General features: G+C 33.4%; 5 protein-coding genes across 12 annotated transcripts; 2 read left to right on the plus strand and 3 right to left on the minus strand.

Annotated features, from left to right (window-relative positions):
- Positions 1-7,108: 7,108 nt before the first annotated feature.
- LOC106434911 (agamous-like MADS-box protein AGL61) lies at positions 7,109-9,803 on the plus strand. Its single transcript, XM_048741658.1, has one exon. The coding sequence runs from the start codon at positions 8,652-8,654 to the stop codon at positions 9,270-9,272; it is 621 nt and encodes a 206-aa protein (XP_048597615.1). The 5' UTR covers positions 7,109-8,651; the 3' UTR covers positions 9,273-9,803.
- Positions 9,804-9,981: 178 nt separating this feature from the next.
- Positions 9,982-13,203, minus strand: LOC106434914 (alanine aminotransferase 1, mitochondrial). The gene is made up of 14 exons (XM_048741657.1): positions 12,810-13,203; positions 12,540-12,590; positions 12,397-12,447; positions 12,274-12,339; positions 12,128-12,189; positions 11,933-12,011; positions 11,753-11,857; positions 11,563-11,673; positions 11,350-11,487; positions 11,072-11,267; positions 10,827-10,981; positions 10,672-10,746; positions 10,383-10,586; positions 9,982-10,283 (listed from the first exon to the last, which is right to left on the minus strand). The coding sequence occupies exons 1-14, from the start codon at positions 13,041-13,043 to the stop codon at positions 10,167-10,169; spliced, it is 1,644 nt and encodes a 547-aa protein (XP_048597614.1). The 5' UTR covers positions 13,044-13,203; the 3' UTR covers positions 9,982-10,166.
- Positions 13,204-14,022: 819 nt separating this feature from the next.
- Positions 14,023-15,305, minus strand: LOC111200391. Its single transcript, XM_048741659.1, has 2 exons — positions 14,401-15,305; positions 14,023-14,293 (listed from the first exon to the last, which is right to left on the minus strand). Exons 1-2 carry the CDS (start codon positions 14,622-14,624, stop codon positions 14,224-14,226), a joined length of 294 nt encoding a protein of 97 aa, XP_048597616.1. The 5' UTR covers positions 14,625-15,305; the 3' UTR covers positions 14,023-14,223.
- A 667-nt stretch (positions 15,306-15,972) lies between these two features.
- LOC106434915 (ubiquitin-conjugating enzyme E2 34-like) lies at positions 15,973-18,502 on the plus strand. Of its 8 annotated transcripts, none has more exons than XM_022691394.2 (10): positions 15,973-16,124; positions 16,420-16,514; positions 16,693-16,747; positions 17,067-17,108; positions 17,200-17,263; positions 17,361-17,422; positions 17,509-17,548; positions 17,673-17,700; positions 17,862-17,953; positions 18,032-18,502. In XM_022691394.2, exons 2-10 carry the CDS (start codon positions 16,458-16,460, stop codon positions 18,300-18,302), a joined length of 711 nt encoding a protein of 236 aa, XP_022547115.1. In that variant the 5' UTR covers positions 15,973-16,124; positions 16,420-16,457; the 3' UTR covers positions 18,303-18,502. The 8 variants fall into 8 exon arrangements, with proteins under 8 accessions (XP_022547115.1, XP_013731219.1, XP_022547116.1 ...); XM_013875765.3 differs by having other exon boundaries at positions 15,974-16,124; positions 17,067-17,105; XM_022691395.2 differs by having other exon boundaries at positions 15,993-16,124; positions 16,432-16,514.
- A 3,408-nt stretch (positions 18,503-21,910) lies between these two features.
- LOC106434892 (CASP-like protein 2A1) lies at positions 21,911-24,316 on the minus strand. Its single transcript, XM_013875741.3, has 3 exons — positions 23,894-24,316; positions 22,449-22,569; positions 21,911-22,360 (listed from the first exon to the last, which is right to left on the minus strand). The coding sequence occupies exons 1-3, from the start codon at positions 24,100-24,102 to the stop codon at positions 22,085-22,087; spliced, it is 606 nt and encodes a 201-aa protein (XP_013731195.2). The 5' UTR covers positions 24,103-24,316; the 3' UTR covers positions 21,911-22,084.
- Between the last annotated feature and the right edge of the window lie 1,100 nt (positions 24,317-25,416).

Genomic DNA, 25,416 nt, shown 5'->3' on the forward strand with positions numbered 1-25,416 from the left:
ATCTGCTCTACTCAACCTCATTTGCTACGCTGCCTTCGTCATTTACACCACGCCTTAAATATCTGCACGAGAGAGAGAAGGCAATGATTGTTCTAGTTCAGAAAGGCATACCAAGACTAGCCCCAGAGCCGGTCCTAGTAATTATATGGCTAGAAGAAAATAAAAAAATGTGGTCTATATATTAATTGATTCAAATTTTCTAAGAATACCATCTTCAATGATATTTTATCATTTTCTCTATATTTCACAGTAAAATAAAATAACTCTATTATAGGGTTGGGTTTGCTGTAATTGTTTACTCTATATAATAGAGTTATTCCACTCTATACCCTTAGATAAATTGAACTTGCAATCTGCATCCCTTGTAATGTCACTCTAACCACTAATAGTTAATGCGAACTTTCAGTCCATAAAAGGCCAGTAAAATACATAATCATTTGGTGGCCGGAAGCACAAGCTTCCTGTCTTTGAGAGGGATATAAACTAGTCCATGAGATAAACGCAGAGAAGAAAAAAAATATATACAATTAATGCTATCAAGATGGAAGTACCTTGTACCAGCATAATGGCGCGAACGCCGAGCAATTACAGTCAATATAAATTCTTCATCATACATTAATTGATGGCATCCCTTGTATTCTTGTTCTCTTCGTTTCTCTAGGGAATAGCAATTTTATAGTGGTTAGTCCAATGATTTAGGGAGTATTTGCAGTTTTCCTAAATTAATGGATTAAAAATTAGAGCGATGTCCATGTAACATGAAAAGAAGTTTATCATACATTAATACAAATGTATAATGTGATTTTAAATTTTAAAACAAATTTAAAGATTATAAGCTTCATATATATAGCATTTACCGAAAACTCACTATTTTCGTATGGGGTTAACACATAGATTTTGAAAAAAATTCAAAAAAATTGAAAATACTGTTTTAATACATATTTGAATCATGTAATAAAATATGATGAAGTTCAAAGAGGTTTGGAACCTTTGTTGTCTCTGTTTCTCTAGAGAATAACAATTTTATAGTGGTTATTCCAATGATTTAGGGAGTATTTACAGTTTTGCTAAATTAATGGAAAAAAATTAGAACGATGTCCATGTACCATGAAAAAAAGTTTATCATACATTAATTCAAAGGTATAATATGGTTTTAAATTTTAAAACAAATTTAAAGATGGGCAAATCTCCAAAATAGCACATTTCTAAGTTTATATCACAAAAATAGCACTCAAAAACTAAAATGACCAAAATAGCATTGTATCTTTTGAAAAAATTAATTTTTTTTATTTTTCAAAATTTGAAATCTTAACCCGAAAACCTCACTTCTCAACTCTAAACCCTAAAACCTAAACTCTAAACCCCCTAAATTCTAAACCTAAACCCCACCCCTTAAGTGCTATTTTTGTGACTTTTGGCTTTGAGTGCTAGTTTGGGAACAAAAACTTGATTTAGTGCTATTTTGGTCTTTTTCTCTTTAAAGATTATAGGCTTCATATATAGAGCATTTACCGAAAACTCACTATTTTCGTAGGGGTTAACACATAGATTTTGCAAAAAAATCAAAAAAATTGAACATACTGTTTTAATACATATATGAATCATGTAATAAAATATGATGAAGTTCAAAGTGGTTTGGAAACTTTGTTGTCTCCGTTTATCTAGGGAATAGCAATTTTATAGTGGTTAGTCTAATGATTTAGGGAGTATTTGCAGTTTTGCTAAATTAATTGATAAAAAATTAGAACGATTTTCATGTACCATGAAAAAGAGTTTATCATAAATTAATACAAATGTATAATGTGGTTATAAATTTTAAAACGAATTAAAAGATTATAGGCTTCTTATATAAGATCATTTACCGAGAACTCACTATTTTCGTAGGGGGGGGGGGGTACACATAGATTTTGAGAAAAATTCAAAAAATTTGACAATACTGTTTAATGCATAGTTGAATCATGTAATAACATATGATGAATTTCAAAGAGGTTTCGAACCTTTGTTGTCTCCGTTTCTCTAGGGAATATCAATTTTATAGTGGTTAGTCCAATGATTTAGGGAGTATTTGCAGTTTTGTTAAATAAATGGATAAAAAATTAGAACGATTTCCATGTACCATGAAAAGGAGTTTATCATAAATTAATACAAATGTATAATGTGGTTATAAATTTTAAAACGAATTAAAAAATTATAGGCTTCATATATAGATCATTTACCGAAAACTCACTATTTTCGTAGAGGGGTACACATAGATTTTGAGAAAAATTCAAAAAATTTGACAATATTGTTTTAATGCATAGTTGAATCATGTAATAACGTATGATGAATAACAGAGACAACAAAGGTTCCAAACTTCTTTGAACTTCATCATATTTTATTACATGATTTAAATATGTATTAAAACAATATGTTCAATTTTTTTGAATTTTTCTCAAAATCTATGTGTACCCCCCTACGAAAATAGTGAGTTTTCGGTAAATGTTCTATATATGAAGCCTATAATTTTTTAATTCGTTTTAAAATTTATAACCACATTATACATTTGTATTAATTTATGATAAACTCCTTTTCATGGTACATGGAAATCGTTCTAATTTTTTATCCATTTATTTAACAAAACTGCAAATACTCCCTAAATCATTGGACTAACCAGTATAAAATTGATATTCCCTAGAGAAACGGAGACAACAAAGATTCGAAACCTCTTTGAAATTCATCATATGTTATTACATGATTCAACTATGCATTAAACAGTATTGTCAAATTTTTTGAATTTTTCTCAAAATCTATGTGTACCCCCCCCCTACGAAAATAGTGAGTTCTCGGTAAATGATCTTATATAAGAAGCCTATAATCTTTTAATTCGTTTTAAAATTTATAACCACATTATACATTTGTATTAATTTATGATAAACTCTTTTTCATGGTACATGAAAATCGTTCTAATTTTTTATCAATTAATTTAGCAAAACTGCAAATACTCCCTAAATCATTAGACTAACCACTATAAAATTGCTATTCCCTAGAGAAACGGAGACAACAAAGTTTCCAAACCACTTTGAACTTCATCATATTTTATTACATGATTCAATTATGCATTAAAACAGTATTGCCAAAATTTTTAATTTTTCTCAAAATCTATGTGTATCCCCCCCCCCCTCCACGAAAATAGTGAGTTTTCGGTAAATGATCTATATATGAAGCCTATAATCTTTTAATTCGTTTTAAAATTTAAAACCACATTATACATTTGTATTAATTTATGATAAACTCCTTTTCATGGTACATGAAAATCGTTCTAATTTTTTATCAATTAATTTAGCAAAACTGTAAATACTCTATAAATCATTGGACTAACCACTATAAAAATTGATATTCCCTAGAGAAACGGAAACAACAAAGGTTCCAAACCACTTTGAAATTCATCATATGTTATTACTTGATTCAAATATGTATTAAAACAGTATTTTCAATGTTTTTTATTTTTTTTTTCAAAATCTATGTGTTAACCCCTACGAAAATAGTGAGTTTTCGGTAAATGCTCTATATATGAAGCCTATAATCTTTAAATTTGTTTTAAAATTTAAAACCACATTATACCTTTGTATTAATGTATGATAAACTTCTTTTCATGTTACATGGACATCGTTCTAATTTTTTATCCATTAATTTAGCAAAACTGCAAATACTCCCTAAATCTATGGACTAACCACTATAAAATTGCTATTCCCTAGAGAAACGGAGACAACAAAAGGTTCCAAACCTCTTTGAACTTCATCATATTTTATTACATGATTCAAAAATGTAATAAAACAGTATTGTCAAATTTTTTGAATTTTTCTCAAAATCTATGTGTACCCCCATACGATAATAGTGAGTTTTCGGTAAATGCTCTATATATGAAGCCTATAATCTTTAAATTTGTTTTAAAATTTAAAACCACATTATACCTCTGTATTAATGTATGATAAACTTTTTTTCATGTTACATGGACATCGTTCTAATTTTTTATCCATTAATTTAGCAAAACTGCAAATACTCCCTAAATCATTGGACTAACCACTATAAAATTGCTATTCCCTAGAGAAACGGAGACAACAAAGGTTCCAAACGTCTTTGAACTTCATCATATTTTATTACATGATTCAAATATGTAATAAAATTGTATTGTCAAATTTTTTGAATTTTTCTCAAAATCTATGTGTACCCCCCAACGAAAATAGTGAGTTTTCGGTAAATGCTCTATATATGAAGCTTATAATCTTTTAGTTCGTTTTAAAATTTATAACCACATTATACATTTTTATTAATTTATGATAAACTGCTTTTCATGGTACAAGGAAATCGTTCTAATTTTTTATCAATTAATTTAGCAAAACTGCAAATATTCCCTAAATCATTGGACTAACCACTATAAAATTGTTATTCCCTAGAGAAACAGAGACAACAAAGGTTCCAAACCTCTTTGAAATTCATCATATGTTATTATATGATTCAACTATGCATTAAAACAGTATTTGTCAAATTTTTTGAATTTTTCTCAAAATCTATGTGTACCCCCCTACGAAAATAGTGAGTTTTCGGTAAATGCTCTATATATGAAGCCTATAATCTTTAAATTTGTTTTAAAATTTAAAACCACATTATTCCTTTGTATTAATATTTGATAAACTTATTTTCATGTTACATGGACATCGTTCTAATTTTTTATCCATTAATTTAGCAAAACTACAAATACTTCCTAAATCATTAAACTAACCACTATAAAATTGCTATTCCCTAGAGAAACGGAGACAACAAAGGTTCCAAACCTCTTTGAACTTCATCATATTGTATTACATGATTAAAATATATATTAAAACAGTATTTTCAATTTTTTTGAAGTTTTCTCAAAATCTATGTGTACCCCCCTACGAAAATAGTGAGTTTTCGGTAAATGCTCTATATATGAAGCCTATAATCTTTTAGTTCGTTTTAAAATTTATAACCACATTATACATTTTTATTTATTTATGATAAACTCATTTTCATGGTACATGGAAATCGTTCTAATTTTTTATCAATTAATTTAGCAAAACTGCAAATACTTCCTAAATCATTGGACTAACCACTATAAAATTGCTATTCCCTAGAGAAACGGAGACAACAAAGGTTCCAAACCTCTTTTAAATTCATCATATGTTATTATATGATTCAACTATGCATTAAAACAGTATTGTCAAATGTTTTGAATTTTTTTCAAAATCTATGTGTACCCCCCTACGAAAATAGTGAGTTTTCGGTAAATGATCTATATATGAAGCCTATAATCTTTTAATTCGTTTTAAAATTTATAACCACATTATAAATTTGTATTAATTTATGATAAACTCCTTTTCATGGTACATGGAAATCGTTCTAATTTTTTATCAATTAATTTAGCAAAACTGCAAATACTCCCTAAATCATTGGACTAACCACTATAAAATTACTATTCCCTAGAGAAACGGAGACAACAAAGGTTCCAAACCTCTTTGAAATTCATCATATGTTATTACATGATTCAAATATGTATTAAAACAGTATTTTTGATTTTTTTTTATTTTCTTTCAAAATCTATGTGTTACTCTACGAAAATAGTGAGTTTTCGGTAAATGCTCTATATATGAAGCCTATAATCTTTAAATTTGTTTTAAAATTTATAACCACATTATACCTTTGTATTAATGTATGATAAACTTCTTTTCATGGTACATCGAAATTGTTCTAATTTTTTATCAATTAATTTAGCAAAACTGCAAATACTTCCTAAATCATTGGACTAACCACTATAAAATTGCTATTCCCTAGAGAAACGGAGACAACAAAGGTTCCAAACCTCTTTGAAATTCATCATATGTTATTACATGATTCAACTATGCATTAAAACAGTATTGTCAAATTTTTTGAATTTTTTTCAAAATCTATGTGTACCCCCCCCTACGAAAATAGTGAGTTTTCGGTAAATGATCTATATATGAAGCCTATAATCTTTTAATTCGTTTTAAAATTTATAACTACATTATACATTTTTATTAATTTATGATAAACTCGTTTTCATGATACATGGAAATCGTTCTAATTTTTTATCAATTAATTTAGCAAAACTGCAAATACTCTCTAAATCATTGGACTATCCACTATAAAATTGCTATTCCCTAAAGAAACGGAGACAACAAAGCTTCCAAACCTCTTTGAAATTCATCATATGTTATTACATGATTCAACTATGCATTAAAACAAATTTTTTGAATTTTTTGAATTTTTTTCAAAATCTATGTGTACCCGTACGAAAATAGTGATTTTTCGGTAAATGATCTATATATGAAGCCTATAATCTTTTAATTCGTTTTAAAATTTATAACCACATTATACATTTGTATTAATTTATGATAAACTCCTTTTCATGGTACATGGAAATCGTTCTAATTTTTTATAAATTAATTTAGCAAAATTGCAAATACTCCCTAAATTATTGGATTAACCACTATAAAATTACTATTCCCTAGATAAACGGAGACAAAAAAGGTTTCAAACATCTTTGAAATTCATCATATGTTATTACATGATTCAAATATGTATTAAAACAGTATTTTCAATTTTTTTTTTTTTTTCAAAATCTATGTGTTATAACATTAATTTTGTAAAATTCTCTTACTTACTAGAGTCGAAGATAAAATCAGTATAAAACTCCGTTCATTTTTTACAAAATTACGTCATGTTATCTGATGTCTGACCGATGATGGTAGCTTCGCAATGCTTTCTAAAAAATACAGAAACGTCTTCTCACGTCTTCCCGAACCATGTCAAGCGGTAGTATCGCAATACTAAATTTTAACGAAAACAAAAAGGCAATGTCTAAACGACTTGCTTTACTTTTTTGTTATTAAAGACTTTGGCCTCAGATATAAACAATGACTGGCATCGCATCATGTAAACTTTGATTCCTTTAACAATTACATTGACAAAACTGAAAACCCCCAATTATTAGGAATACTATAACCAAAGACAAAACAATTTTACACCTTTTATAAATTCATCACGACTTCACGAGGTATATGTATATAGAGTTTACACTGTTTTAAAACCACATATTGATCGTTTTGGTCTGGACCAGCCAAGCCCGGCCCTGAATAGAAACAAGAGAATCATAGGCTTAGAGTCTTGGAAAAACTTTTATTTAGTTATGGATCAAATTAAGAAAATTTACTTTAGTAGGTAGCTCTCCTGGTAATTATGGTCTGGAAATTGGTTAGGCTCCCATTACATTCTTCATAGAACTCCTTAAGGAACTCTTCCATGAACTCGTGCATTTTCTATACCCTCCTTCTACCCGCCGGATATATATATATATATTTGAACTACCCCAATTTCTGGAAGAGATTCCATAAGTGCGCTAGACCTGATCATTCGTCTTGAGACCTGGAAGCAAATCCAAGGTAGGTGATAATCATCATCTTCCTAGACAATTTGAATGGTAAAACTGATCGTAAAAATATCTTAAGAAACTAAATTTGTATCTAGCTGAGTAAGAAAGCCAAAATTAATACCTATCTACTAAACCCCATATATTGTGGAAGCACAATACTATTGGTTAAAGTTTAAAAGATTCTACATCTAGGTCTAGGTATGGGATTCGAATACCAGGATATACAATTTTTTGCAGATTACGTTTTATAAGAGGTTCATGTTTTAATTCCCGGAGAAAACAATTTATTAAACAATTATGTAGACTACATAATAAAGAATTACAAGGGATCTTCAACATGGTGCAAGTAAATCCGGTCAGACGTAAGTTTTCGTAGGATGGCTTAGGTGATGCAGTTAGACATAGATCCTCATAAGACAGATAGTATTGTCGGTCGTCGAATCGTCTATATAATATTTTTCATAATTATAATATCATAATAAATCAGCGTTAAAAAAACTTCATATATTTTGCCAGAAATCAGAATTGTATTCAAATATAGATCAATTGATCATTAATATAGATTGAAAGTTTAGATCGTCACTTTGGATTTGTTTCCAGGTTTGTTGAAATCAATTAATTCATTAGGATGATTAAAGGAAATCAATTCATTAGAAGGATAGAATCAATCATTTCGTGAATAAATGATCAAGCTGTCATTTTACCGTGATACTTGGGACAATTAAATGTTAAGTTTAGTCCAAAAAAATGATTAAAATGTTAATGTAATGCAACTATAAGGTGTCATATGTTTTCTTTTGTTATGGCGTCATGGCATCATGTACTTATACAATACGATAATTATGCGTGTTATGTGATCGTAAAACGCGATTCGCTTATATTTTGGTCAGCCATATCTTACGATATAAATATTCTATGCATCACAATTAATTATCCAACGACGACTAAAATGGAAACAATATCTTAAACAGTACATATATTTCTATAAATTTGCAACACATGACACATATGGTAGCTAAAGGGTACGTTTGATATGGAATCGTTCCAAAAGTTGTTAATTATTTGAAAGTGCATTTAATATCAAAATTAATTACCATAAATGGATAAATTCTCTTTATTATTAAATATTAACCCATGAACAACTATAAATACCTTTTTAAGACAAGCCCTAACGATATTTTCCATCCCTCTATCTTGTCTTGTCATGGAAGAAGTAAGACAAACTTTACCGACTACTTTCTTGAAACCTAATGAACAATTTCAAAACCCTAACGTGTTGGTTACTCAAACCAAAAAGGAGTTGACAAAACCACGAAACCCTAAAACAAGCCGAGGTCGACAGAAGATAGAGATCAAAGAGATCAAAGAAGATAGCAAGAGACATGTAACGTTTTCGAAACGACGCCGTGGGCTGTTCAAGAAAGCCGCTGAGTTGAGCGTTTTGACCGGTGCAAAAATCGCTGTGGTAACGTTCTCTAAATGCGGTAGGATCTACAGTTTTGGGCACGTGGACTCGTTGATGGACAAGTATCTTCGCAAGATTCCGGTGAACTTGGAGGTATATTCAGGTGATGACTCAGCGGAGGAGGGAGGGAGGCCGTGGTGGGAGAGGCCGGTGGAGAGTGTGCCGGAGGAGGAGTTGGAAGAGTACATTATGGCGATGAGTGTGTTGAGAGACAAGTTAGGTAAGAAGATTAATGACATGGGGAGTATTGTTCCTGCATGGCCAATCAACATGATGGGTTGGAAACCACAGATGGATATGCAAAGCATGGGGGATGTGACTGATGGGGTTAATCGATGCCGTCTAGGTCAAAACGGATGATTGATATTTAGTAGCCTCGTGGAGTATTCATTTAAGTATTTGATTTTTAGATTTGTTGAGTTTAGTAGTTATATGAATTCATTTCATTCAGATTAATCCTTTTTTTTCTTGTATTTTTGTTACTTTGAAAGTTAAATCCATATTTATGTTTTTGTTTAAATTATGTTAAGATTTGCATCATAAACTGACTCCAAAGTATATAAAGAGCTAAGGGCTTGATGTAAATATCCTTAGCTCAAGCGACAACATTCTTCTCTTTTAGTTGCGACAGCTTGCAAGTGAACTTCATGGCTGGATCTATATCCTATAACATCCAAGCTTTTAAAAGATGGAATCCTAGTCCTCCAAGATCATGACCAATATTGGAGTAGAATTCATAATAAAGATGTTAAGCCAATAGTTCGAGAAATGAGTCAGTAACAGATCTCCACAACTTATCATCTATTGGTATACCATAGGATAAAAAAGTTCGCAAATTCCGCACTGAATTTCTCACGCGATGTGTTTCACAAAAGAGATCATGAGGAACTTATGCAAAGTAAGATGCTACCATGTGTTGTACAAGAGAGTCCAACGAGGAAGATAGTGGAGACTATCCACAAGATGACGTGAAGCTTAAAAGACGACGTGATGCAAATAAAAGAGGGTTTGATGCACACGTGAGTATGTTCTAACAAAAATAAACAATTTTTTGAAACAAGAACATAAATAAACGAAAACGAAACTTTTAACTATGGAAAAGCATGCAAAAGTTCAACAATGTTATAATATTATGTTTTTTTTTTCTTTCTTTCAAGAACGTTATGTTTGGAACTCATCCATGAAAAGAAACGGCATGGTTCTCCTTTTTTTTTATTATTGCTCAAGTAAAGAGATTTTGAAAACAGAATCCGCTTAGTCGCGGAACTCATCCATAAAGCTCTTGTGGAACTCAGTGAGACGGTTCACGATGGCCGGAATCTTATCTTCTTGAGGGAGTATAGTGCACCTGAAATGCCATGTTCCGGGTACCTATACATCAATCCCACCAAAAACACACAAGATTAGTAAAAACAGTTATTAAGTGAGGTTTTTGTTTGGAGAAAAAAAGCTTTGTCAGATTCATCGAACCTGTCTAAATCCAGAACCAGGGACCACGACTATTCCTGTAGCGTTTAAAAGACGTTTGCAGTAGAACGCGTCCGGTGCAGTCTTAGCAGCTTCTGCAGCTGCAATCGCCTTTTGTGGGAGGTTAATGCAAGGGAATAGATACATAGCTCCTTCAGCTCTGTTGCATGTTACACCTTCTAACTTGTTCAAAGCTTCTTCAAGGGTCTGCGTGGTTAAACTCAAAACGCATTAAGACCAGAGCAATCTAAAATCATGATGATTGATAGTAAGTTCTGTGTGAATGACTAACCTTTGCACGTGTTGCTAAAGACGAGAGGATCCCCTCTTTCTCTGCTATGTATGAATCATAGGAGTCATCACCAGGCTGATCAAACAAATTACATAAAAAGCTGTTAAAATCAATTGAGCTTTTAAACCAAACCAGCTGTTAAAGTAATACAATACCTTGGGAGGGCTCATGACGAGGCTGGCGAGAATTTGACCAGAGATGTTGGAGCAAAGATTGACAGAAGCCACTTTGTATATCTGTTCTCTTACATCAGAAGTGAATCCGGTAACCTCCATGTAACCGCCTCTCTTCCCACACTCTCCATAGTACCCTATTTGAAAGTAACCAAGGAGTCCATTTTTGAGACATAGTAATGATCAAAGGCTTGTAAATGGACTTAAGAAAGAACTTGTTTTCAAACCTTTGGAGATAGATTGGAACGAGACCAAGGAGATATCCTTCTCACCGTACCCCATAGACCGAGCTACTTTCTTGAAGGAGTGGAATTTTTTGTCAGGGACGTAAACGTTTTCCTGATAAACCTCGTCTGCTAGAAGCACCAAGCCTTCTTTCTTACAGAAATCAACAATGTCACGCTGGTTTTCTTCTGACAGAACCTTTAACCAGGAAAAATAACAGGCTAGAGTTCAGACAAAGTGTTGAATTTGGATGGAAATAGATTTGTGGTTTAGTCTTTACCTGTCCTGTAGGGTTACCAGGGTTAATAACCGCCAAGGCTCTTACAGTGATGCCCTTTGACTTAGCATCCTCAAGCTGCTTCTTCAGCTCAGATATTTCAAGACCCCATCCTGATGCTTCGTCAAGGTAGTACGGAACCTACCACAAGAAGATGACAATAAATCAGAAGTCACTATAGACATGCAACAAAGAGACACACATAAATGAACATACCAGACTTCCACCGTGAAGGGCTATTGAAGCGGAGTACAAGGGGTACTGAGGAATAGGGCAAAGGATTCCATCTTTCTCTGAACTTATGAGGAGTTGCATCATCATATGAACCTAGAAGAAGGAGAGTAACATTACTAACCTTTTTTTCTGTAATTTATATAAGTTTAGGGAAAGTTTGATAATTGTTTACCCCAGGGCTTGCACCATCTGTCATGAAAATATCATTAGGATCAGCAGGGAAACCGTCACGGGCTTCGATTCCAGCAGCTATCGCATCACGGAGTCCCTTGATACCCTGAGAGACAAAGCAGAAGATTAAGAGAGTGTATCATCCATCATCCACTGTTTAAGATTGAGAACGCCACAAAACCTGGCTGTGGCTGTAAGCACCGGTAGCTTTCCCAGGGATCTGGTCGAGAATCTTCCAAGCACGATCAATAGAATCCGAACTGATAAAAAATTGCAACATCCATTGGTTAAACAAAATCTTACACCACTAGAAGAAAGAAAAAAAAAACAGCTCTGATGCTGAATTGTAGTGAGGTTCAGAACATATAAACGGTACCTGAACAAACCATGTGTAGCACTCTCGTCCAACAAAGCTGTGTGGGAACACAAAGCAAGAACCTGAGACAAATGGATGTCACAAGTTAACTCATGACTTAACAGATGGAACAAACCAGAAGTACTATCAAAGCTCGTTTATTTTACCTCTCTGAAGAAGGTTATAGGCTGTTGGCCAAGAGACTGAGGATTTCCAATATTACAGTAGATAATCTGTCAAAAGAGCAAGTTAAAATCAAGTCTCACGACACCAAAAGGATTAAAACATACCTCATCGAAGGGATAAGCGTCCTTGTTAGTCTTCAAATCATCTTGCAACCTCTGTGAGGTTAAAAGAGGAGAAAGCAAAAATGAGCAAAACAGTTTCAACTTTAGAAAAATGCAATTTGAAGGAGAAAGATGATTGCTTTTACCTGAGCAATGCTGACAATTTCTCCACGGACAGCATACTCGCATTTCAGAACCTAAGACAAGACAACCCCAAACAAAAAAACATCTCACTAGAGTCAGCTGCAAGATGCAGAAACAACTTTGTCTAATAAACAAAAGCATAACCTAAAATATAATACGTAATAAATATGTATCGTTCATGTGTCAATGATCTGAATCCCTAAACAGATTCTCAACAGACTAATCTCCAAAAAACAAACTAACAAAACAGAAAAACAAAAGACTCTCTCTACCTTGGGGTTGATGGAGTCGAGAGTAACGGGGAGAGAGGAGGTTGATGAATCAGAGCCAGACATGTCGGATGAAGAAGAAGAAAAGAGACGCGGAGAAGAAACAGGAGTAGTATCGGAGGCGGGAGGACGGAGAAGAGAGAGGAGGCGGAGGTTATTGTGATGATGAGGTTGAGGAGGACGACGACGAGTCTGATCAATAAGATTTTTGGCTTGGCCAATCACGAATCTCCGCATCTGTCTTGATAATAACAATATATTTGCTGCTCTCTCTCAATCTATTCGATGGTTCTGCTCAAAAACCAAACTTTCCGATTCCTATGCTCGTCGTCTCTTTCCCTTTCACCCTCTTTTTGACAATTCCTTTTCCGACCACCGACTTGGAATTTACGGTATTTTGCATTTAATTTTATAAGATTTTTTTTTTTAAAACAAACTTTTAAACGAATATTTTTCTTATTTTTATTACCTTATATATCTTTATGTCAAAAAAAAAAATCAGACTGTCCAAATAATGCATATCTTACTAATTAGTTTCCAATGGTCTCTACTCTCTAATATACAATGTAGGATTAATAATTCAACATAAACAACTTCTGGAATCTTGATCGTAGATTCGGACAAAACATGTCTTCTTTCCTTTGGTCAAACAAAACCACATGTTTATTGTACGAAGTCAGCAGCGACTAAAACGCTTGTTTAAAAATAAGTTTTGGGCCATTATAGGCCCGGATTGCGGCTAAATCTCTCTTCTGGCCCAACCTTTGATTCAAACGAACCAAGCCCTTCTACTATACAATAACAGAACTAGTGTGCATAATGTTTTGCAAAATTAGTTTTCCAACATTATGGGTCACAGAGGATGGTTTTCAAGCGTGAGACACAAAGAAGTAAAGAACACAGAGAAAGAGGTTGATCATTGTATGCTTTGGGGTTTAATTTCCCACCGAGAAAAAAACATGCTGAGGCTGAGGATATATCTCTTGAAAAGGAAGAAATAAATAGACCTGAAGATACCAAAGATCATTAGCTCAAATGGAACCATTGTGTCAAAAGTTTCCGGTTCGAGTGACTGCTGGGACAAAACTAATATTATATGATGTGATTTCGGGTTTGGGGGCTACGACTTCGGCCTGAACCTCTTTGTAATTCCAAAAAAAGAGAGATTAGCGGGAAGAAGCATAACACAAGGAGGTTGAGAATTTGAAGGTTAGACTACACGACGAGTGTGAGGATTCTTTAAAGTCTCTTTTCTTGATCCATAAGATTGAATGCCTCAAAACTAAAAGATGAGTTCATATATTTCAAGTAGATTACATAATTAAGAAAAAAAGTCTAGTTACCTATTCTACAAAACAAGAGAGGAAAGAAACATAGAAGATCTAAGAAGGAAAATGATAGAAAAAGAAATGTAAATTTAAGGTTTTCTTGCTGCTGCTGTGATTTGCTGTTTCCTACTTCCTTGAACACCTACAGGGAGGTTATACCTGATTCCAAAAAAACGAAAGCACACTCTTCATGTCAGTTACAACTAACACTCATATATGGGGATGCATAAAAATCAAAACTGGAATGTGTCTTGTTTCTTCTTTACTTGTTCTGACTAGGGTTTGAGCCAGTCCTTGGGATTCTTCGGAAACTATCATTTTCTCCTCTAAGCAGCTTTTCTTCCTTCATTTCCTTGCTTGTATGCAAATCTCTCACAGCTTGACTAGAATGTGTCATCCTTAACAGAGAACGTCCATGTACGCTATGATTGCTGCTAAAGAAAGCTACTAGTAGCAGAAGAACCAGAGCCACTGACCAGTATCTCTTCATTGTAGACTTTTCTTTTTGTAACTACTTTGGGAATCTTGAAAGCTCTTAGGTTTGTTTTTGTATTTTTTTACTTAGAACTGAAACTTTAAGAAAATTTTGGATAGAGATGTTAGAGATACTGAGAGAGAGAGATGAGAGACTTGTATAGTTTGTTGCTTTATAGAATAAGATTCCATGGGGTTGGAACACATAGTTATGGGGATCTGATCACGTGATCTTACTTTGACTGATGTAATTAAATCAGATGGAGAGTTAGTTATCTTTAATCTTAATCATTTACTAGAGACAAAGTCACAAAGGATCCTCATTACCTAACTCATGTAAATGCTCAGATGGTGGTCATGTGATTAGACCACGTGATTTCTGCCTACTGTTATTGGGGAACTCAAAAGAGGCTGAAACTTAACTTTGTTATATGTTTTTTAATCTTGAAGTTGTGAAGACATAACTTCGGAACTTGTAGGTACCTGCGCAAGTCCAATTTTCAGAAGTAGATAGTTGCAGGTAAACCAGCTGGTTTGTCTCTCTGTTAATCACTACTTTTGTTTTTTTTCTCTGCAAAATTATATTATTGCTTTTGCAGTCATATATATAAATTTTAGTAATCCATTATTTTTAAAGGAGGAGGAAAAAAAAACAAAATTTGGTTGGAAGAACCGGCACAGATTCTTGAGATGAGTAGATCCTCAAGAGGAGACTTGAGTAATAGAGAAAAGTGCATTACGCAATTTTATTTTTTAATAAATTAAAGCCTTACTTGGGAGGATTCTCTTTAAAATATGACTAATCATCAACTATAGGGTTTCAAGTTTTCTAAAAAAAAAGTTTTAAAATAAAATATTATTGAAGTTTTACTCTATTATTGAAGCATTTTTATTTTTATTAACCACAATATTGAAGACTGTTAGACCATTTAACATTTCAATAAAAAGTTTTAGTGAGAGAACATGTGGCCATTTTGAATATTTTGGCCATATTTTTAATAAAAAGTTTTAGTGAAGACTATTTTTAATAAAAGGTTTTATTTTTTAAAATAAAAGTATTCTATTTTGATCTAATGATATTATATTTAAAGTAAATATATTTTTCACTTTGTTATAGAGTTTAAAATAAAAATGCTTCAATAATATTTTATTTTTTACTCTATAACAAAGTGAAAAATAGATTTACTTCAAATATATTATCATTAGATCAAAATAGAATACTTTTATTTTCTATTTTAAAAAAGAATACTATTAGTTCAAAATTAAACTCTATTATAGAGCAACTAATTGGACCGGAAAGAATGATTGCATACTGAACCGGTAAAACTTATGGGGATTAATTGTTGAATTTGGTTTGGTCTGGTTTAACTAAACCAGCCCAAGTTTGGGTATTCTTTGATTATCTCTCTAAATGTGCTGGAAAGTTTTATCACATTTCCCCCAAAAAAATTGTTCTTGTTCTTGGATCTGGTCTTCTTCGCCTGATGTGATTTCCTTCGTCTTTTCGCGTCTCTGGGTAAGTACAAAGCTTGGCTTGCAATTGGATTATCTATCGAATTGCAGTTGATTCGAGTTGGTTTTGGCCGACTTTAAAAAAAATTTCAATCAGTTTATGAGAGTTTTGCATATATATTATCTACAAGTATTGTTCTTTTCTCTGTATGTCTTGTGAGAGGTAGTCCTATAGGTAAAGCCATACATTGGCTTATTCAATTTTCTTGTTCCATGCTAAAAATGTCCAAACTTGACTTCACTCTAATCTCTATATGTTTTGTTTTTGTTGATGATCTAAAACAGGATTTAATTAACAGTAGCTGCTGCAGTTATTCAATTAGTCCATAGTACATAGATGGCAGAAAAGGCTTGTATAAAACGTCTCCAAAAGGAATATAGAGCACTTTGCAAGGTACAACTCTCTCTCTTCTTTATGCCACACCCAACCTTTTTTTTTATTTTATAGCTCAATTTCATTCTCAGTTAGTTTTATGTCGATTTTTCAAATGTTCCTCTACCTTTATGTGATTGTTTTCTTTGTTTTCTTTAGGGGTTACTTATTGATATGTTCTGTTTTTTGAGCCTGTTAGGAACCAGTCTCCCATGTTGTGGCTCGTCCTTCCCCAAATGACATTCTCGAGTGGCGTAAGCCTTTTCTATCTCTTTATCACTATTTGTGTCTTTGTTTCTCCTACTGGATCTCTTGTAACCCTATTGCAAACTTTTCTATGAGATGAGGTATATTCGATGGAACAGGTCACACTGTGATTATACTTATGAGTCTTTCATAGAATGGTGAATATTAGTTTATCAAAGTTTTATAATAAGTTCAACACAAAGATTTGATATTTCTCTTAGTTTTACTGTTATCCCGATTGTGGTTAGTGAGTTTCAGCCTTTCTGGTATTACTGTAAAGGCTACTACTTACTACCAAAAAGTTAATTATTGGCTTTAATCTTACAGATTATGTGCTCGAAGGTAGTGATGGAACACCTTTTGCTGGTGATAATCTTCTTCCTGAAGTTTCTTGTTAGTTTTTTTTCTTCTGCATCCCTTGTGAGTATCTAATTTTGATACTCAATTCTACTTTAAACAGGTGGATATTACTATGGAAAGATCAAGTTCCCTCCAGAGTATCCTTACAAGCCACCCGGAATCACGTATGTTGTTTGGATCTTCAGAATTTTCTCTCAGTATTACTCTTTATCTCGGTTCATAGTCCAACTTCCTATGAGCCCCTTTTTTGGTTTGCCACAGGATGACTACACCAAATGGTCGATTCATGACACAAAAGAAAATCTGTCTGTCTATGAGTGATTGTAAGCTCGATAATGCACTTTCTATTTGTTGTTTCTTTGCAATTAAGTGCTTCATTATCTGAATAACTTGTACTTGACATTTTCAGTTCATCCAGAAAGCTGGAACCCAATGTGGTCTGTGTCAAGGTATAAATCATTTTTAACATATAGTATAATTGTTTTCATAACCCAGTGTTCATGTTTATTTATGAAATCTAAAGTTCGATGTACCTGTAGACTGTAGTAAACCTTTTCTTTTCCTTGAATGCAGCATACTTACAGGACTTCTCTCATTTATGGTAAGCTCATTGTAGCCTCCATACATGGACAGTTTGTTTGAGAAGTTCACATTCTTATATTGTAATGGTGCTTACTAGTTTTACCATCTGATCATTGAGCATGATATTATCTTCTTGATTCTGTTATGTAGCTTTCTCTAAACGTTTTCCTTTCAATGCAGATGGATACTAGTCCGACAACCGGAAGTGTGAACACTACCGTCGCTGAGAAGCAACGGTTGGCTAAGTCATCTCTCGCTTTCAACTGTAAAACGTAAGATCTTCCCACCATCAAACTTAAGCTCATGTTTTCAGCTTTTTCACCTGAGTCGGATGTTCTTACTTGTTACAGGCCAGCGTTCCGGAAGCTATTTCCAGAGTATGTAGAGAAGTACAACCAGGAGCAACTAGCTGAAGCGCAGCAGACGGCAGCAGAGTCTCCTCTTCAAGAGAGCAATACCAGAGCTGAGTCAGAGAAAGCAGTGGAGCTAAGAAATGAGGACTCAGAGGGTGGCTTGAAGGAGAGGAGGAAGAACAAGAAACAAGGATTACCGGCGTGGATTATACTATTGCTTGTGTCGGTATTTGGGGTTGTAATGGCGTTGCCTTTGCTTCAACTGTGATTTCTTTGCAACACAAAACATAAAATTGGACGACCCTTGAGATAAAATATCTTCCTTCAGTATCAAGAGTAGTCGTGTCTTCTGTCTAGTGTCATTCCTTACTGAATTTAACTCGATTAGCACCTCATGGTTTGTGCTTTTATATGCTGATGACATAAGTTTGGTTTCACAATGTTATATATATAGCTTTGTTTGAACTACTTGGTGTAGCATAAGAAGACACTACAAGAAAACACAAGTTTTACGAGGGCAGTTTTTCTCGTGACTTCGTCGTAAAAGCAGTGTTACGAGGAATTAGCGAGGAAACTCGTTTCGTCGTTATACGTTTGTCGTAACGCATATATCCTCGCTAATTCGTCGTAACATAGCGAGGAAATAATTTCGTCGTAAAAGCAAAGAGGAATATTTCGTCGTAAAGACCACGTAAAGCTTCCACGTAAGGACGTCTCTAAATTTCCTCGTAAATACCACGAAAGACGTTCCTCGTAAAACCACGTAAATAACTCGAAAGTAAATACTCGTAAAGTAAACGTAAATACCTTGATAGCTTTCCTCGTAAAGACCACGTGAACTTTCCACGTCATTTCCTTGTAAACAATTCCTCGTAAAAACCTCGTTAAGCTTCCACGTAAAGAAGTCACAAAATTAGCTACGAATTTACTTCGTTTCGTTATTTTACAGAAATATAAAAAATTATAATTAAAAAAATAATTTAAATAATTTAAATTATTAATAAAATTAAAATTCTAAAAAAAATCAAAACCAAAATATTTTATATATAAATACGAAACAGTGAGCGCTCGGGATAATGTTACAGATCTTATGTGGAGAGGAAGTAGAGAGGAAAGAAAGAGTGAGCGTTCGGGGTGTATATATAAGATTACATACCGTCGCAAATTCCTCGTAATTTTACGACGAATTACAGAGGCCCGTGTTTTTTTTTACGACGAAACAGCGAGAGATTACAAAGGCCCGCGTTTTATTATACGAGGAAGTTACGAGGAATTACAAAGGCCCGTGTTTTTTAGGTACGAGGACGTTACGACGATTTTGCTTACGTGGAATTACCGAGGAAAGCTTCCCTATAAATATACCCGTAACTCTCCTTCTCAACCCACACCCAAACTCCCAAATCACACCCTATCTAACATCATACTCTCAAATCCAATCCTATTCAAATTATAAAAATTTGAGAAAAAAGGAAGAGAAGATGATATTGGAATTTATGTTGGTGAGACTTAAGTAATATAATTGCTGGAAGTCTTGCCACATGTAAATCCAGTATATTTCTTCTTTTTCTTTTTTTTCTAGTTTTTACAGTACGAGGTGTTTACGACGATTTTGGTTACGTGGTATTTACGACGAATTTGTCCTACGTGGTATTTACGACGAATCTCTCCTACGTGGAATAAACGAGGAATTTGTCCTACGTGGTATTTACGACGAATTTGTCCTACGTGGTATTTACGACGAATCTCTCCTACGTGGAATAAACGAGGAATTCGTCGTAAGTTCGACGTCAACATACGAGGAATTAACGAGTATTCCGTTTAAATCCCTAAAATCCGAAACCCCAAACCCCAAACCCCATATTCATTATCTTCTACTTCATATATTCCAAACCCTATCTTTATTTTCATTCCAAACCACAATTTCCTATCTTCTAATTCATATATTCCAAACCACAATTCTCACTTTTACTTATTCATAAAACAAACTCCCACATTTTCTTATTCACAAAACAAACTCCCACATTACCTTATTCATAGAACAAACTCTCACATTACCTTATTCATAAAACAAACTACACAAAATCGAGTATATTTCTTCTTTTTCTTTTTTTTTCTAGTTTTTACAGTACGAGGTGTTTACGACGATTTTGGTTACGTGGTTTTTACGACGATTCCGTCCTACGTGGAATTAAAGTGGGCCGCGTTCATCATTTATTTTGCGTGGTATTTACGACGAATCTCTCCTACGTGGTATTTACGACGAATTTGTCCTACGTGGTATTTACGACGAATCTCTCCTACGTGGAATAAACGAGGAATTCGTTGTAAGTTCAACGTCAACATACGAAGAATTAACGAGTATTCCGTTTAAATCCCTAAAATCCGAAACCCCAAACCCTATATTCCTTATCTTCTACTTCATATATTCCAAACCCTATCTTTATTTTCATTTCAAACCACAATTCCTTATCTTCTAATTCATATATTCCAAACCACAATTTCCACTTTTACTTATTCATAAAACAAACTCCCACATTTTCTTATTCACAAAACAAACTCCCACATTACCTTATTCATAAAACAAACTCTCACATTACCTTATTCATAAAACAAACTACACAAAATCGAAAATACATCAATCGGATTCATCGACATTCTCGTCATCACTAGAAATGTCTTCATTTTCATTAAACTCGTCTTCAACAGCTTCGTATGTGGCATCATCGGTAAGATCTTCGTACTCGTGATTATGCGGATCAATGAGAAGGATGTCATCAATTTCTTGTTCAGGTTCCTCGACTTCATTTATCTGTTCTTCTTGCAATGGTGGTTCTTCTCCACTGATGATTCGTCCTCGAGGTGTTACTTTGATCACTGCTAACCAATTTATACCCGAATCTCTCATCCGAGAGTATGGAAGGAAGCTAACTTGGTTTGCTTGTGAAGCTAAGATGAAAGGCTCGAATTTGTTGTACCGTCGTCCACCGTTGACATCAACTACACCGAATTTGTTAGACCGAACACCTCTGTTGACGACGGGGTTGAACCATTCACATTTGAAGAGGACGCATTTCAGCTTCAGTATCCCTGGAAATTCGACTTCAATAATCTCCGTGTGTCACTTACAAAGTTGGTGGATTCAAAATTAATTAGGTGCAAAAAAAAACGTGTGTCACTTACAAAGTTGGTGGATTTAAAATTTCCTCGCTAAATCCAAGTAAATAGTTTCCTCGTAAATAAGACGCGAAGTTTACGTCTACTTTACGAGGAACGTACGTGAAACATGATATCATCGTTATTTCCTCGTAAATGACACGTCACATTACATCGACTTTACGACGAACGGTTTTTGTCGTTAGTTTACGAGGAAATAACGATGATACCGTTATTCACGTAAAATCCTCGTAAAGTTGACGTAAACTTACGAGGGTTTTTTTTCCTCGTTAATATTCCTCGTTAAGCTTGAGTTTTCTTGTAGTGAGATGTCAATGGCTGGTTTGCATTTGTCAAGCTCAAGATTCAAACCCTCTTTGCCACTATGACTCCCAAGTATTAGAGAAAATTGAAGGAACCAAACATCATATTACAAGTCCAGTTCTTCTTTGTTGAAAGTATCAGAATCCAGCAATTGCTCGTCTAAATCTTCGGCCATGCTTTTAGCTTCTGTATTCTTGAAAGTCACCTTCCTTCCTCGTTGCCTAAGACTTGTGTCCCACGAAATCATGAAATTTATTTAATGATGAATTATGCCACCCAAAGCATGCTCAAACGCAAAAGATTCAAGTGAGGAGGAGTTGAGAACATCCATAAAAATTACCTCTCACTCACTTATAATGCTATTTCGCAATTTATAACAAAAGAAAGAAGAACTGAAAACATAGGAAAGGATACTTGAATTTTATAAGTCGTACTCGGATAAAAGCAAGCACGTGAAAAGGACCCAATCATAAAAGCATTCTTTTTCTTGGTTAAAGACAAAGTTAATAATAAAAACAGTAGAAACATGTAAACGTGACACTTTAGAGATGTCTTAAAGAAAATATCTACGGATCAATTTCCAAAGACAGCAACTTCGACGTTTTTGTTGGAGTCAACGATGGCTGGTGGATCAAAGCGAGTAAAGAGCTTATAAGAGGAAATGAGAGACAGAAGGACATATAAGCAAACCACGACGAATGTGATTATAACAGAAGCAGTGGCTCTATGGCAGAAACTACCAAAGGAGCTGCACGCATCGCTCCACGTAATGGCATTGTCTCCTTTGTAGGCTAAGTACAGAACTTCAGTAGACACAGCTCCAGCAGCAAGAACCACGTATGTCAGAATCTGAGATGACCATGTTGTGAAATTAGTTAGTATTACTAGATGATCATTTGATCAATAAAACCGAATGTATCAAGATCTGATATGAGACCTGGTCAAGACAGAAGAAGGTCCAAACACGAGGCATTGTAGAAGAAGAACCAGGCATGGCTGCAATAGCTGCTGACAGGAGAGAGTAGCCTGCACAAATTCCATTTGCGTGCACCAAGTACCTAATTGTATTTTTTTTCAAAAAAAAATGTACCTAATTAAGAGTAATTCTTGGGTTCATCCCCTAGGGTGAAGAGTAATTCTTGGGTTCAGCCCCTAGGGTGAACCTCTAGGTTCACCAACCAATAGTGTTTGAGTATTTGATATTTGATATCTTTTAAAAAAGGAAACAACATTGAATTTTCAAATAAGATTATCTTTTTAAAATAAAACAATAAAAATACATAAAAATAGTTACAAAAAATAAATAAATAAATATTTTTAAGTCTTCAGCAAAATACTAAACCCTATACCCTAAATCTTAAACCCTAAACCTTAAATTTTGGATAAACTCTAAATGTTTGAAAATCTTAAACCCTAAATCATACATTAAAAACTAAATTTTAATAACACTAAACCCTAAATCCTAATCACTAAACCCTAAACCCTTGGATAAACCCTGAACTCTTGGATAAATCATAAACTGTAAATCAAAAATATTTAAAATTAAACTCTAGAGTTTATGATTTATCCAAGGGTTCAGAGTTTACCCAAGGGTTTAGGGTTTAGTGATTAGGATTTAGGGTTTAGTGTTATTAAAATTTAGTTTTTAATGTATGATTTAGGGTTTAAGATTTTTAAACGTTTAGAGTTTATCCAAAGTCTAAGGTTTAGGGTTTCGGGTTTAAGATTTAAGGTATAGGGTTTAGTATTTTGCTAAAGACTTAAAAATATTTATTTATTTATTTTTTGTAACTATTTTTATGTATTTTTATTGTTTTATTTTAAAAAGATAATCTTATTTGGAAATTCAATGTTGTTTCCTTTTTTAAAAGATATCAAATATCAAATACTCAAACACTATTGGTTGGTGAACCTAGAGGTTCACTTTAGGGGGTGAACCTAAGAATTACTCCCTAATTAATTGTAAGTTCATTAATGTTAACATTATTATTCATTACACTTTCATCCATATCGTAACCATTTAATCCTTATCAATCAAATCCTATCTATGCTAACTTAAATAGTCAACAAATGTACATTGATTAACAATACATGCATGTCTTCATGGTTTGGTATATTGTATAATAATAATTAAAGCACGGTTTATTTGGTCTAACGGTCTAGGAAGTTAATAAACCTGTAAATACTGGGGTCTACTTACAAATTATATATATATATGTGTGTGTGTCAGCCTCTTGGAACTACAACGAATTTTGTGTGTTTCGGTGAGTTTAGGAACACCATCTCACAAATACTAATTGTATATAGTGTATAATTAAGGATATGTGACTCTAAATATTGAATATAGTAAATTAGAATAATTATATATCTATGTATACATACCAGAAAGCTGAGAGATTGGAATAAGAAACTGAACCGAACTCATTATTCTGAGAGTCTTTAAGCATGATAACAAGCGCCGCAAGACAAAGCCCCACCGGAGCTAACCGGAGCATTGTCTCTGCGGTTCGGATTGCAGTACTAACCTCCTCCCACTTCTCCGCCGCAGCACCACCGTGGCTAGTCTTGTGATGATCATCGCTCTTCTCCATTATCTTCTTCAAATTTTTATTTTATCTCTTCTTTCTTTATCTCGCTCTCTTGTTATGGTTGCTAAGGAAAAAATGTGGTTATAAACAAGTGGTGGTGAAGCAAAAAAAAAAACAAGTGGTGGTGAAGCAAGTGGTGAAGCAAGTGTTGGATCGATAGGGTTGGTGAATGCAATTAATTTCGGTATTCATGACACTCCTCGCACTCCCTAGAAGAAACATGTGAGCTAGGCTATAACTCATTGTAATATTAATACGATGCTCTAGAACCAATTATTTGTATCCAGGCCCCGTACGTCATCTCATATTTGTTTTTATTTTGACGTCTTTAGTTTCTCAGTTCAATCTTAAGTTTACACCGTCTCTAAAATAAATAAACAATAGAAGCATTAATGTATTTGATAACATTTACCCTAGGTTTGATTCTTGAACTTTTTGAAGCCAATAATTCTTCGTTTATATATTTTCAAAACGTGAACCATGTTTATATATAGGATATTAAATTTTTGAGCTTGTCCAATCTCGTGACCCATAATCAAGCATTGAATATATATTCTGAGAGAAGCCATATATATTCAAACTAATTAAAAACTAATCTATTCAGAAAGTATTGTGAAATATTGAATATTACGAGCAAGTAGTTATTAAAAAATCAAGCAGTATGTTGTATTATTGTATTGGAATATCTCGTGACTTATTATTTTTAAACGTTATTTGTGGCCGTTTCTTGTTATATTACATGCATGCTTATTCTTGTGTTTTAGCAGACATGTCTCTCTTATGTTTAAACCTTTTAAGCCAATGTTCAAAAAAAAAAAAAACCTTTTTGGATGTATATTCAAACAAATGTTTATATGAGCTGTGTTCGAATGGTAAATTAATTCGGTGTTATTCAAACATCAATTTTAATCACCCCTCCAAAAAAAACTATAAAATATATGGTATAATACTACTAGGCGGTCTCCTTTCATGCAGGGAACACATGTATCGTGTTACAATGTTGTGAAAGTGATATTTCTCCGGTCACATGATGTACTACTATGCTATGGTATACTGGGAGAAGTATGTATGAATAGTAACCAAATGAATGAATGGGAATGACTAGTTTTTTTTTCATTCCTCAAATTTAACACCATTCATAAGAAATTTTTTTTTTTCAATTTTCTTTTTCATTCATAAGTATTTTAAGGTAAAAATACAATGAAACAAATATTAAATTGAGTTAAAAACTTTGTTGCAGTTTTAGGTTAGGTTGAGGGCTCGGATATCTTGTCAAGAAGGTTACAAAGTGTATAACGATCATTCTTATTCATCAAG

This window comes from Brassica napus, chromosome A9, assembly GCF_020379485.1.
Source record: "Brassica napus cultivar Da-Ae chromosome A9, Da-Ae, whole genome shotgun sequence".
In the NCBI taxonomy this organism is placed as follows: Eukaryota; Viridiplantae; Streptophyta; class Magnoliopsida; order Brassicales; family Brassicaceae; genus Brassica; species Brassica napus.